The sequence below is a fragment of the Dromiciops gliroides genome, chromosome 3, assembly GCF_019393635.1.
Source record: "Dromiciops gliroides isolate mDroGli1 chromosome 3, mDroGli1.pri, whole genome shotgun sequence".
Classification (NCBI taxonomy): Eukaryota; Metazoa; Chordata; class Mammalia; order Microbiotheria; family Microbiotheriidae; genus Dromiciops; species Dromiciops gliroides.
Genome location: NC_057863.1, coordinates 582,617,398 through 582,630,791, shown reverse-complemented (window position 1 = coordinate 582,630,791; position 13,394 = coordinate 582,617,398). Strand labels below are relative to the sequence as shown.

The 13,394-nt window shown below is 37.7% G+C and overlaps 2 protein-coding genes across 2 annotated transcripts; both read right to left on the bottom strand.

The window, feature by feature from the left end:
• Positions 1-1,524: 1,524 nt before the first annotated feature.
• Positions 1,525-2,475, bottom strand: LOC122748029 (olfactory receptor 51T1). Its single transcript, XM_043993766.1, has one exon. It carries the CDS (start codon positions 2,473-2,475, stop codon positions 1,525-1,527), a length of 951 nt encoding a protein of 316 aa, XP_043849701.1.
• An 8,960-nt stretch (positions 2,476-11,435) lies between these two features.
• Positions 11,436-12,347, bottom strand: LOC122751376 (olfactory receptor 51H1-like). The gene has a single exon (XM_043998385.1). The coding sequence runs from the start codon at positions 12,345-12,347 to the stop codon at positions 11,436-11,438; it is 912 nt and encodes a 303-aa protein (XP_043854320.1).
• Between the last annotated feature and the right edge of the window lie 1,047 nt (positions 12,348-13,394).

Here is a 13,394-nt window from a genome sequence, read left to right as displayed (position 1 = left end):
TACTTCACAAAATAGCAGATGTTACAAATCAGAGTTTGATTTATTGTTTTGGTGATTGTTTAGACTTAAGAAAGTGATGGAGAAAGTTTAAGTAATGCACATTAAACTTTTTTTTTTTGGCAGGGCAATTAGGGTTAAATGACTTGCCCAGGGTCACACAGCTAGTAAGTGTCAAGTGTCTGAGGCTGGATTTGAACTCAGGTCCTCCTGAATCTAAGGCCAGTGCTCTATCCACTGTACCAGCTAGCTGCCCCCCAGATTAAACTTTAAAGTGTGTCATGTATGTTTTTTTCCTAGAGAGCCAGTTGTTAAATATTTAGCCACATATTCCTACATATGATCCTAAATATTAAAGAAATTATGATGATTAAGTCCTACTATTGACTTTAAAATGATGTAAGTGAAAGTGGTGGGAGAAATGTCCAGATTACTTTTCATGTGAAAATGATCTAAACTAGAATTGAGTTTCAAGTTCACAGGGCAGAAGACAACCCAAAATAAAGGAACGTGTTTTCAGCTACATTAAGATTTTGCTATCCAGAATCAGTCATGTAATCATCTCATTTAATGTTACCCTGGGCAGATCACACATAAAGTGTTTCATTCAGTTCTGAGGGCTACACAATTGCTAGACCATTAACAATGCTCTGAGGAGGATAGACAGATATTTATGTGGCACTTTAAATATTGCAGATTATTCTAAACATTTTGCAGCTCCCTGAGATAGGACTCATGGATACTATTGTCCCCATTTCACAAAGGATTGAACTGGATGGAAGGAAATAACCATTTATTAAGTATCTACTATGCTCAAGGCACTATGTTAAGCATTTTACAAATATCACATTTTAGACTCACAACAACACTGTGAGATAGGCACTATTATACCCATTTTACAGTTAAGGAAACTGAGGCAGTTAAGTGAATTTTCCAGAGTCACACAACTGGGAAACATCTGAGACCAGGCTTGAACTCAGGACTTTTCAACTCTAGGCTCAGTGCTTTGGCCAATGTGACACCCAGCTGCCTCTAGGAAGCCAGTTCATACATATTTAGAGAGTCTTAGAGATTAAATATCTTGTTCATACACAGATAATATATGTCATCCAGAGAAGTGGTGGTTGTGGAACTTAAATCAAGGTCTTCCTGACTCTCTCTATCACTCTATTCACTAAAATAAGCTAGAACACATAGGAAGAAAAGTATTAAGGGAAGGGGAGAAGAATAACTGCAATTCTGTAACAAAATCAACCCAAAGAACTTTTCATGATTAGCCTAAATATGATATAATACCAAAACATTTAGGGTCTACATGATATTTATCTTCAAATATTTGAAGGACTCTTATTTAGAAGGTGAATTAAACAAATTCTGCTTGGACCTAAAATTTGTAACTAGGATCAATCAACTATAAATGAGCTGTTTATTTAAACTACAGTGAGGCATCTTATAACCTCATACTCTGGTTCTCACTCGCCCACCACATCCCACCTCATTCACAAACACTGTCCCTACAAAGTCACATCACCCCAGGGTTTCTGTGGTTTGGAGCAGCCTGAGCATAGCTTGGCAAATGAGTTTGGTTTTCAAGCTATAGATAATGGGGTTCAAGACAGGTGGGAGTAACAGGTAGATATTGGCCAGGATGACAGGAATAATTTGTGGGGCAGTGACAAATAGACGGTGTGTAAGTGACACACTGATCATTGGAACAAAAAATATGGCAACAGCAGCAATGTGGGAAACACAGGTACTGAAGGCCTTTCGTCGCTCCTTGGGGGAGGTGATGCTCAGGATGGTGCGGAGGATCAGGATGTAGGAGAGGAGGATGAAGAGCAAGTCAACACCAGGATTGGAGAGTAGAACAAATAAGCCAATCAGATTACTGAGCCAGGGGTTGGAGCAGGAATGCTTAAGTACATCAGGGTGGTAGCAGTACGGGTGGGAGAGCTCATGTCCTCTATGGAAAGATAATCCCTTCAAGGCTAGGGTTATTGGGAGCATGGAGGCCATTTGCTTCACAAAGACCACCAGAACAATAAGCATGATGGTTGAATTAGTGAAAATTGCTGCATACCTTAATGGGTAACAAATGGCTATGAAACGATCAAAGGCCATGGCTAAAAGCACAGAGGACTCCAGAAAAGAGAAGAGATGGAGGAAGAACATCTGGATAATGCAGGCATTCAAGCTGATCTCTTGCAAATTGAACCAGAGGACACCCAGCATGGTGGGGAGAGTTGTAATCGTCAGTCCTAGGTCAACAGTTGACAACATAGCCACAAAGTAGTACATGGGTTTGTGGAGGCTTCGCTCAGTGATTATTACAAAAAGGATCATGCTATTTCCCAAGAGGGCAATAGCATAGAGACAAGAGAAAGGTATGGAGAACCACACACGATCACCTTCTAGCCCAGGAAAGGCAGTGAGGAGGAATGTTGGAGGCAGTAATGTGGTATTATTGAGAGCCAACATGATAGACTGAGGTTACACCCTGAAAGAGAGAAAAAAAAAAAAGTTGAGTCATCATAATATCCCATTTATCATTTATCAGTGAACCCAAGTGCTCTTTCCTGCATCCAGCTCATGATATCTCCCTTTTCTTCATTCCTATTACACTTATTGTATATAACTATCATGTTTGCATAATTAAAATATATTAGCTTTTAAATATATATATGTATGTATTACTTATTTCATCACTTTCCAATTACATTTTTAAAATTTTAACTTTATTAAAAAAAAGTTCTAAATTCATTTTGTCCTTTCTGCTCCTCCGTCACCCCTTGGGAAGGAAAGCGATATCATATCAATTATGTATGTGAAGTCATACAACAAATTTCCATATTAGCCATGTTGCAAAAGAAAACACAAAAAACCAAGAAGAATAAAGAAAATAAAGTGCTTCAATCTGCACTCAGTGTTTATAAGAATATGAGATTTGAAAAGTTTAGAATCCCATCTACCCCTTTTACATGATCCCTAAGAAGGCATTCTGTCAGCTTCTGCTTGAACACTTCCATTGTCCAGAGAAATAATTGCCTCCTAAGGCAACCCATTTCTTTTTGTGAATAACTCTATTCCTCAACCTTCCTTTAACTTACAGCAATTGCCATTAGATTTGATTTTTCAGACATACAGAAATATCACCTATTTTACATGGTACTCCAACTATTTTAAAGCAATAATAATAACTTCCCCAAACCTTTTCAACTGCACTTTGAAAATATCCCATTATTTCATCTATTTCTCATAGTTTCTTTTTTTATTTATAGCTTTATTTCCCAGTTGATAAAACAAAATAACTGTCTTGTGTACAAAACGTCTTTATTACGGTGGCATAAAACTCTATAATCAAATGGTGAATGTCACTAAATTATTTGCAATTCTGTCAGAAATCTTATTTTGGAATGTTACGGGTTTCAAATCTTTTTCAGGTTTCCTTGCTCTGAACCCATAGGTTCAAACAGATTAAAACAGGTCTCTGAACCACCTTTCTGTAAGCAATTCAATCTCAGCCTGTACTTGACTCATTACTATATATTTAATTTTTTTTTTTTGGCTGGGCAATTGGGTTTAAGTGACTTGCCCAGGGTCACACAGCTAGTAAGTGTTAAGTGTCTGAGGCCGGATTTGAACTCAGGTCCTCCTGAATTCAGGGTCAGTGCTCTATCCACTGCACCACCTAGCTGCCCCTACATATTTAAATTGTTAGTCCAAACTCCTCATTGATATAGGAATATGTTGGCTATTTTATTTCTAATTAGTATATTACAATCTCTTCTCATTAAATAATTAGCTAAAGTTCCCTATCCATGAATTAGAGAACTCATCTTTTCTAATATAAATTATCTTTATCTATATTCATGGATATAATAAAATTGCTATGTATAGAATAGTTAATAATTGAATGCAATGATAAAAAGATATATATACCTAAGTATAATTATTTATAATATTTTTCATATGGCCAGTTTCATCACCAGAGTCACCTGAAATTCTCAGAATATGAGTAATTTTCACTTTTTCTGGAAGTTAATTCTGAAATTACTCAACTCATTTCAGGTAAATGATAAAAGTCTTTTAAGCATTTAAAAAACATTTCTCTTCAGGATTAACCCTTTCTCTTTGCCTTTTCTTTAATAAGCACAATAATAAGCAAAGCATCAGTCTTTTTTCCAAATGCACTGTACTGTTAGCTCCTCACATATCCTTCATAATACTTCATAATTGTCTTTATAGGATTTTTGCATAAAATAGCACTGATGAGAGTTTTCGTAGGAAAAGTCCTTAATCATTATATGTAACCATTGCAAGGGTTCTATTTTAATTCTTATTATTAATTTAATGAAAAACCTCCCAAAATAACATTACCATATGCAAAGTAGAAAAAGTGAACCTCTATCACATACAGCTTACTTTTGGTTTTGTTTTTTATTGGTGAGGCAATTAGGGTTAAGTGACTTGCCCAGGGTCACACAGCTAGTAAGTGTCAAGTGTCTGAGACCAGATATGAACTCAGGTCCTCCTGAATCCAGGACTTGTTCTCTATCTACTGTGCCACCTAGCTGCCCCAGCTTACTTTTATTAAAGTCGATAATCAATTCAACATGTTACTTTCAAAGCTATCTTGCTTGTATGTTTCCATCTGAACCTTCTGTTCCTTTTTGTGCATTGCAAAATATTCATCCATGAGGCTCTTTTCTCTCATCTTTTTTTTTTGGCAACAGTATCACTTGTTTCCCTCTCCTATCCTAGAAATAGAAGACAGAAGGTGAAATGGGAGATATGATTTGGGGAGTACCTATGTATTTTCCACTTCAGTGACTGGGGACTGAACAACCTAGACTGGCCCTATGGAGGACTTCATTCTTTGTACTAACTGGTTTAAAGGAGAGCCCCAAAGCAACATCATTGAACATTGGTGGGGGTTGGGGGGAACCTAGAGTTGAAGGTTAGCCAAGAGTGTCTAAAAGTATATTCTCTTTGAAGTAGTGGAAGGGAGAAGAAACAAAGTTAGAACCTAAGCACCATAACCATCTTTCTTTGAATTTAAGCATGTTGTTGTTACTCTTTCTCCCTTCAATCTTCCCTGTAGATATAATGGACAGGTTTTAATCTGGATGTTAAATTCCATTACTGGAGATCCTGAGTTTCTTTGAACCAGCTCACAGAACAAAAGAATGATTTTGTTTGCTTTGTCTGAGATGAGCTGCAAGCACCCGGGTCATGAGGTGGTTGTCTAATAGGTTTTATTATTTTTCTTTGATAATCAAGAATAAAGAACTGCAAACAATTATTCCATATTTATGATCGATTTCTGTTAAAACGCTGCAATTAAGAGAAGATGCATGTGTTTGCTTTTTTTTTTTTTCCTGGAGGATGAGGAAGGACAAAGATACTGAATTAGAAATCGAATCAAATAAATTGAAACATACTACACAGTTACAATCAGAGAAAAGCAATGCCATTCAGAAAGACGGCAGTTGGGGGCAATAGAGGGAGCCAGTCAGTGGAACTCCTCTCTAAACCTTCATGAGGAAACTGAGACCTGAAACTATCCAAAATCACAAAATAATAAATGGTAAAGCTGCAATTTCAACCCAGGTCATCCAACTCCAAAATCAGAATTCTTTTTACTTTACCGGACTAAATCTCATTGATTGGACAAGGGTTGTCATGAATCAATTCAAGCGACATTAAGGATGCATCTCATAGGTGCAAGACATTATGTTAGGCATTGAAGTTATAAAAGTGATGGAAAACAACTCCAAACCTCACGGAACTTGGATTTTTAACGGCTGAGTTTTTTATATTTTTTTTTGCAAAGATATTGGAGTAGTTTGCCATTTCCTTCAGGCAAACAGATTAAGAGAATTGCCTAGGGTCACACACTGAACTCAGGTCTTTCTAACTTCAGTTCTGGTGCTCTATCCACTGAGACATCTAGCTGCCTCCAACTGCTAATGCCTCCCTTTATTTACCTTGCATTTCCTTTGTTGCTGTTCAAATATACCCTTATCTTCTCTGCAGAATACAAGCTCTATGATAGCAAAGTCTGTTTTGTTTTTAATCTTTGTACCTTTAGAACCTAGCAAAGCCCTTGGCATACAACAGGTGTTTAGTACATGCTTGTTGAATAGATGGATGGTTACAGTCAGTGCAGTTTTTTTTTTTTTTTTTGGTGGGGCAATGAGGGTTAAGTGACTTGCCCAGGGTCACACAGCTAGTAAGTGTCAAGTGTCTGAGGCTGGATTTGAACTCAGGTCCTCCTGAATCCAGGGCTGGTGCTTTATCCACTGCACCACCTAGCTGCCCCCACTCAGTGCAGTTTTAAGCTTTAATAACTTTAGTAGTATAAATGCTACAAACTTACAGATAAATATAACTTGAAAATTTGATGATCTACATTTCTTTTACACTTATTTATTTTCGTCAATTTTGAATGACCTATCTTAAATTTTAGTTTTGCCAAAGTGGGGCATCCTGTCATTATTTGACACTATCTGGATGACATTTTCTCAGCCTAATTGTTCAGTATAAAAGGCTTCCCAGGAAAACCAGAATGTGAGACAAAATAATGGAAGCATTTCCAGTTTCAGCACATCTATATTATTCCATTCAGCAAACACTAATCATATTGTATGTAAGTAATTTTGTTAGGACCCAGAAGAGATAGAAATGTGATTAGGCTATGCTTTCTCATGTATCTTAGATCTAATAGAATACAGAATATAGCTTGTCTAAAAGTACAGTTATAAGCTTTAGTAACCTGAAGTGCAAGTCCTACAAATTTAAAGAAGACATTTGAAAGGTTAAATACTTTAACATTTTAAAGTATTTCTAATTAATATTTAGCATGAACACTATCTTGTGCTATACATTTCTCTAGTTGACTTTTGACCTTGTAAAATTTTTTCATCAGCTGCTTCTCAGTGACTGAATGGATTATATTTGTAATTTAGTAATAATATCATTCAAAGAATTGTATTTTGGTGCTCATGTGGCAGTTTTGAAATGGTTTCACAAGCAAAAGTCAAATGGGGATAAATCCTTTGACTAAGGTGGCCAAGCAAAGGCACTTCTACTGAAACACTAGTCTGTTCCTCCCAGGCCTTTGCCCCAGATACAAAAACATGGAAACAGCATTAAAAACAAAACAAAACAAAACAAACATAAACCAAAACATATCAGTATGACCCTTTCCCCCTCTGTAGCCCTGATCAAGCAGTACTGTATGTCAAGGGGAGTCAGAGATATCAGTGTTAAAAAAGACCCTTATATTGAGGGGGTGCCCATCAATTGGGGAATGGCTGGACAAGTTGTGGTATATGAATACAATGGAATACTATTGTGCTGTAAGAAATGATGAGCAGGAAGAGTTCAGAGAAACCTGGAGGGTCTTACGTGAGCTGATGATGAGTGAGATGAGCAGAACCAGAAGAACATTGTACACAGTATCATCAACATTGAGTGTTGACCTACTGTGACGGACTATATTCTTCTCACCAATGTAATGGTACAGAAGAGTTCCAGGGAACTCATGATAGAAGAGGATCTCCAAATCCAAGAAAAAAAAAGAAAGAAAGAACTGTGGAGTATAGATGCTGATTGAACCATATTATTTCTTTTGTTTTGGGTGCTGTTGTTTTTTTTTTTTCTATTTTGAGGTTTTGCATCACTGCTCTGATTCTTTCTCTTGTAACAGGATTAATGCAGAAATAGGATTAATGTTATTATGTGTATATATATATGTGTGTGTATATATATATCTATATGTATATGTATAGAGATATATAGATATAACCTATATCAGATTACCTGCTGTCTAGGGGAGGGGGGAGGGAGGGGAGGGAGGGAGAAAAATCTGAAATTGTAAAGCATGTATAAACAAAAGTTGAGAACTATCTTTACATGTAACGGAAAAAATAAAATACCTCATACATTAAAAAAAAAAAAAGAAAAAAAAAAGGGGAAAAAAAAAAACCCTTATAGGATCCTCACAGAGGGTCTCTTGCAGAAAGTGACATTTAAGCTATGTCTTAAGACAAACCCAGAATATCAAGACCTAGAGGATAGGAGGGAGAGAATTCTCACCCAAATAGCTGGTGACAGGATTCCTACCTCCTCCCCCCCCCCCCCACAGTACTTGGACTATATTCCCCCGGTGTACACAAGGAGCAGAAGAGGAATGTGGCAATTGCAACCAAACAACCTACCAACAACAACCAAATTAACCCTCAATTACCAGACCTCTAAAGTAATTCCTCCACTTTTATTCTCCTCCCTTTCATTCTTCCTCTTCTCTTCCTTTCTCTATTTTTTATCTTCACGATGCCCTTCTTTCCATAGATTTGGGGTCAGAGGATTTGTGTTCCAATTCTATCTTCACCACTTCCAGGGGTCTTTGTTACCTGTGTGACCTTGGAAAAGTAGATTTGGTTTAGAAGTAGGAATGCTGATCTGGCATTCCAGGGATCTGAAGGGGTGCAGATCTGAGGCCTGTCACATACTATTTCACCTTGCCCAAAGCACTTACCCCACTGATCTTCAGTTTCCTCACATTTGAAATGACGGCAAGAGTGTTGATGGTCTCTTGGGGATCCTTTCTGGCTCCATGTTTTTAATCTCATGTTCTATTGTTATAAAAACTTATTTAACATTTCTGTGTCTCCGATGATTATTTGGAACAAGTTGTTTCGACTAGAAGAACTCTAATGTTTCTTCTAGGTCTAAATTTATGTTTCCCATCTTGTTCTCTGTTCATCCACTCTTTTCTTCTTCCTTCTATTACCATTTTTCTCCTCCCTTCTCTTCTTCCTGTCTAGCCTTCCTTCATTCCTCTCTTCTAGATGACCTTTCCTTCCTTATACCCCTTTACCTTTATTATATACATAACCTTTACCAGACTCACAAGAGAGGAAGCAGATCTTTCTCCACAGGACTCCAGGACACAGAGTAGATAGAGAAACTTTTTGGCTGTAGAATTTATATGGATTTTGGAAAAGTTACCAAGGCAACAGTAATTATGAGACCTAGCTGGGGTGAGAGTGATGAAGCCAATTTACACAATCCCTTCCCCATTGTCCCTGGGAATCAGTGTTTTAACATCCTGATCTTGATAAGGCCTATATATCAGGTTCCTTAAGTTAAACGTTGAAGCCCTGGAGGCTGGTTATGATGCATGTTTCTTTGATATTGCCTAGGCTGGCTCATGACAATGGTTCATTTTCCCCCATAATTAGACTCTGGAAATTTAACATGCCTCAGGCACCCTCCACTAGAGATGGAAATGAGTAATCAATCATACCTCAGCTTTTTTTTTTTTCTTGGTGCAAGGCAATGAGGGTTAAGTGACTTGCCCAAGGTCACACAGCTAGTGTCAAGTGTCTGAGGCCAAATTTGAACTCAGGCCTTCCTGAATCCAGGGCCAGTGCTTTATCCACTATGCCACCTAGCTGCCCCCTACCTATATATGTGGATTTTTTTGTTGTTGTTTTGTGTTTTTGATTTTTTTGGGGGGGGGGCAGGGCAATGAGGGTTAAATGACTTGCCCAGGGTCACACAGGTAGTAAGTGTCAAGTGTCTGAGGTCAGATTTGAACTCCAGTCCTCCTGAATCCAGGGCCAGTGCTTTATCTACTGCACCACCTAGCTACCCTCCGTACCTCAGTTTCTTGCATGGGTCAACCTTAGTGACCTTTTTTGTTTTGTTTTTAATCATAAAAGTATTTTATTATTTTCCAGTTACATGTAAAGATAGTTTTCAACATTTGTTTTCATAAGGTTTTTAGTTCCAATTTTTTCTCCCTCCCTCCTTCCCTTCCCCCCTCCCCAAGACAGAAAGCAATCTGATATAGGTTATATATGTACAATCACATTAAATATATTTCTGCATTAGTCATGTTGTGAAGGAAGAATCAGAACACAAGGAAAAAAGAAAAAGAAACAAAAACAAAAAAAGTAGAAACAGTATGGTTCAATCTGCATTCAGAATCCACAATTCTTTTTTCTGGATGTGGGGACATTTTCCATCATGAATTCTTTGAAATTGTCTTGGATCATTATATTACTAAGAAAAGCCAAGTTTATCACAGTTGATTATCACACAATGCTGCTGTTCTTAGTGACTTTAATACCCTTGTTCCCTTCTGTGTGTCCTATGTTTTTCAGAAGCTCAATTTTCCCTGTCCTGTATCTGAATCACAATGTCATTCCTAGCCTTATATTCATTTTCTGGAGGCTTCACTAAATTGGAAGGCCATTTCCCAAATGTACCCACTTAAGGTTCCCCTTCCCCCACCCTTCCCCACAGCACCTCCTGGTGATCTATAAGTGAAATATAACAATGAGTTTTTGTTTCGTTCCAAATGTGTCCCACTCTATGCTGCTTATCCTCCTCTACTTATATATGAGAGGTATCTCTGTTTATTAACCACCATACTATGAGTGCCAACTATGGATGTGATTCTTTCCTTAACCTCTCCTTAATCAATACCGTCCAGACTGAAGATCATGGGTATCTTCTTGCTTGATTCAGCAGCTTCAATCTTGATCCTAAGTGAGTCCATATTCTTTTTTTTTTTTTTGAGGGGCAATGAGGGTTAAGTGATTTGCCCAGGGTCACACAGCTAGTAACTGTCAAGTGTCTGAGGCTGGATTTGAACTCAGGTACTCCTGAATCCAAGGCCAGTGCTTTATCCACTGCGCCTCCTAGCTGCCCCCACATGAGTCCATATTCTAAGGAATGAGAAAACCTCAAGAAATTCCTGGTGTTGTGGGAAGATATGCCCTGGACCATCTGAGTTTTTTGGAACATGAATAATCACTGACATGCATCCTCACTGAAAAATACACACACATATACATGCATACATATATCCAATACATATATATATATATAACAGATACATATATAGATGTATGTGAATGAGAAGAAAAATAATTCTATTTAAATAGAGCTTTTTACCCAAATAATCAGAAGAGTTAACCTGGGATAATATCCTGATCAAATATATAATGATAATATTTGAAAAATAAACAGAATATAGTCTATTGCTACATATGTGAGGAACATTATTCTTTTTTCCTATCTACATCCCTTCTTTTTAAAAATAAAAGTATTATTTTCCAGTTACATGTAAGGATAGTTTTCAACATTTGTTTTCATAGGATTCTTAGTCCCAAATTTTTCTCCCATCCTCCCTTTCCTCCCTCTTCCCCAAGACGGAAAGCAATCTGATATAGTTTAGACGTGTACAATCACATTAAAACATATTTCTGCATTAGTCATAGTGACATCCCTTCTTACAACATTCTTTGAGGGCATAGATATCTAGCCGCGTTGAATCTCTAAGATTATTGGGTTGATCATTGCCCCATGAACATGAAAATATGAGACCTTTAGAAACTAGCTCCCCACAACACTTGGGTAATTCACCTTCGGATCTCTCTGGTCCTGATACTGTAGACTATAGGATTGAGAACAGGAGGGAGCAGCAAGTAGATGTTTGCCATAAATGTATGTACAATGGGTGACAGGTGTTTCCCAAAGCGATGAAGCAGTGTCATGCCAATAAGAGGTACATAGAAGAGCAGCACAGCACAGATGTGGGAGAAGCAGGTATTGAGTACTTTGAATCGCTCTTCTCGTGATGCAATACCAAGAACTGCCTGGAGGATGAAGATGTAGGAGAACAGAAGAACAACAGCATCCAACACAATGATAAAGATAACAGCCAACAGGCCATAGAGGCTATTGATGCGAGTGTCAGCACAAGCAAGCCTCATGGCATCCTGATGGAGACAGTATGCATGGGAAAGAACATTAGAGTGGCAGAAGGGCAACCTTTTAATAAGAAAGGGAACAGGAAGTACAGCAGCCACACTCCTTAACAGTATAGCTCCTCCAATCTTACTTATGACACCATTGGTAAGGATGATGGCATAGTGCAGAGGGAAGCGGATGGCTACAAAGCGGTCAAACGCCATGGCCACCAGAACCCCTGACTCCACTCCTCCAAAGGTGTGGATAAAAAACATCTGGGTGATACAAGCATCAAAAGCCACTGAGTACTGGCCAAACCAGTGAACTTTTAGCATAGTTGGTAGTGAGGACAAGGAGAGGCTGAGGTCAGTTGTAGCCAGCATGGCCAGAAAATAATACATAGGTTCATGGAGGCTCTGTTCAAGTTTGATGACCACAAGTATAGTGATGTTTCCTAACAAAGTGACACTGTAAAGGAGGAAGAGTGGCAGTGCCATCCAGTAATCATTCTCAGGCATTCCTGGGATCCCAGTCAGAGTGAAAGTCTGATGACTGAATCTTGTGTGGTTAAGAACTGACATGGCTGACTGAAGATAGCTTCTGGAGAAAAAAGCACAAGGGATACTACAAATTTGAAATGAAACCACCATCTGTGAAGGCACAGACTATGTGAAAAATAATATTCTAGGCACTAAGAGAGATTAAAAAAACAAATAACGCATTGCCCTTCTGTTCATAGACTGGAAAGACTTGCACTGGAACAATGTCTCAATAAAAACACCTAGAATGCATGATATTACAAGATATACTACAGACTTATCCTTAAATATTCTGTGATATCTAAGGAAGAAAATTGTTAAGTGTCATGGAAATCAAGGAAGACTTCCTGGAGGAGGTGACATTTGAGGTGTACCCTAAAGTAGAGGTGTCAAGTGCACAGGACTCAGCACTTTCAAGTATGGCCTGAGGCAAATTAAAATGTAATGGGTGGGGGCAACTAGGTTGTGCAGTGGATAGAGCACTGGCCCTGAATTCAGGAGGACCTGAATTCAAATCTGACCTTGGACACTTGACACTTGCTATCTGTGTGACCCTGGACAAGTCACTTAACTCTCATTGCCCTTCCAAAAAATGTAATTGGGAATTATTTAGTAGAATAAATAAAAATATAATAAAACACATCATGTTAGTTTGTGGTTTTCCTTTCTTCTTCTTTTTTATCTATCTAGAATTTAATTTTTCCAAATTACATGTAAAAACAAATTTTGATTTCAATTTTTTAAAACTTTGTGTTCCAACTTCTCTTCCTTCCTCTTTCCCTCCCCTAAGAACTCAAACAATTCAATATAAGTTATACATAAGTAGTCATGTAAAAAACCTTCAGATTAAGAAACTATCAAAGAAATTATCCTTCATTCTGTTTTCAGATACCATCAGTTCTTTCCCTGTAGATGGATTGCAATTTTCATTAGTACTTAAGAGTAATCTTGGATCATTTCATTGCTGAAAATAACCAAGTCATTCACAGAAGATCATCTTATAATATTGCTGTTATTTTGTATATAGTACATTTCACTCTACATCAGTTCATGTAGGTCTTTCCAGGTTTTTCTGATAGCATCCTGCTC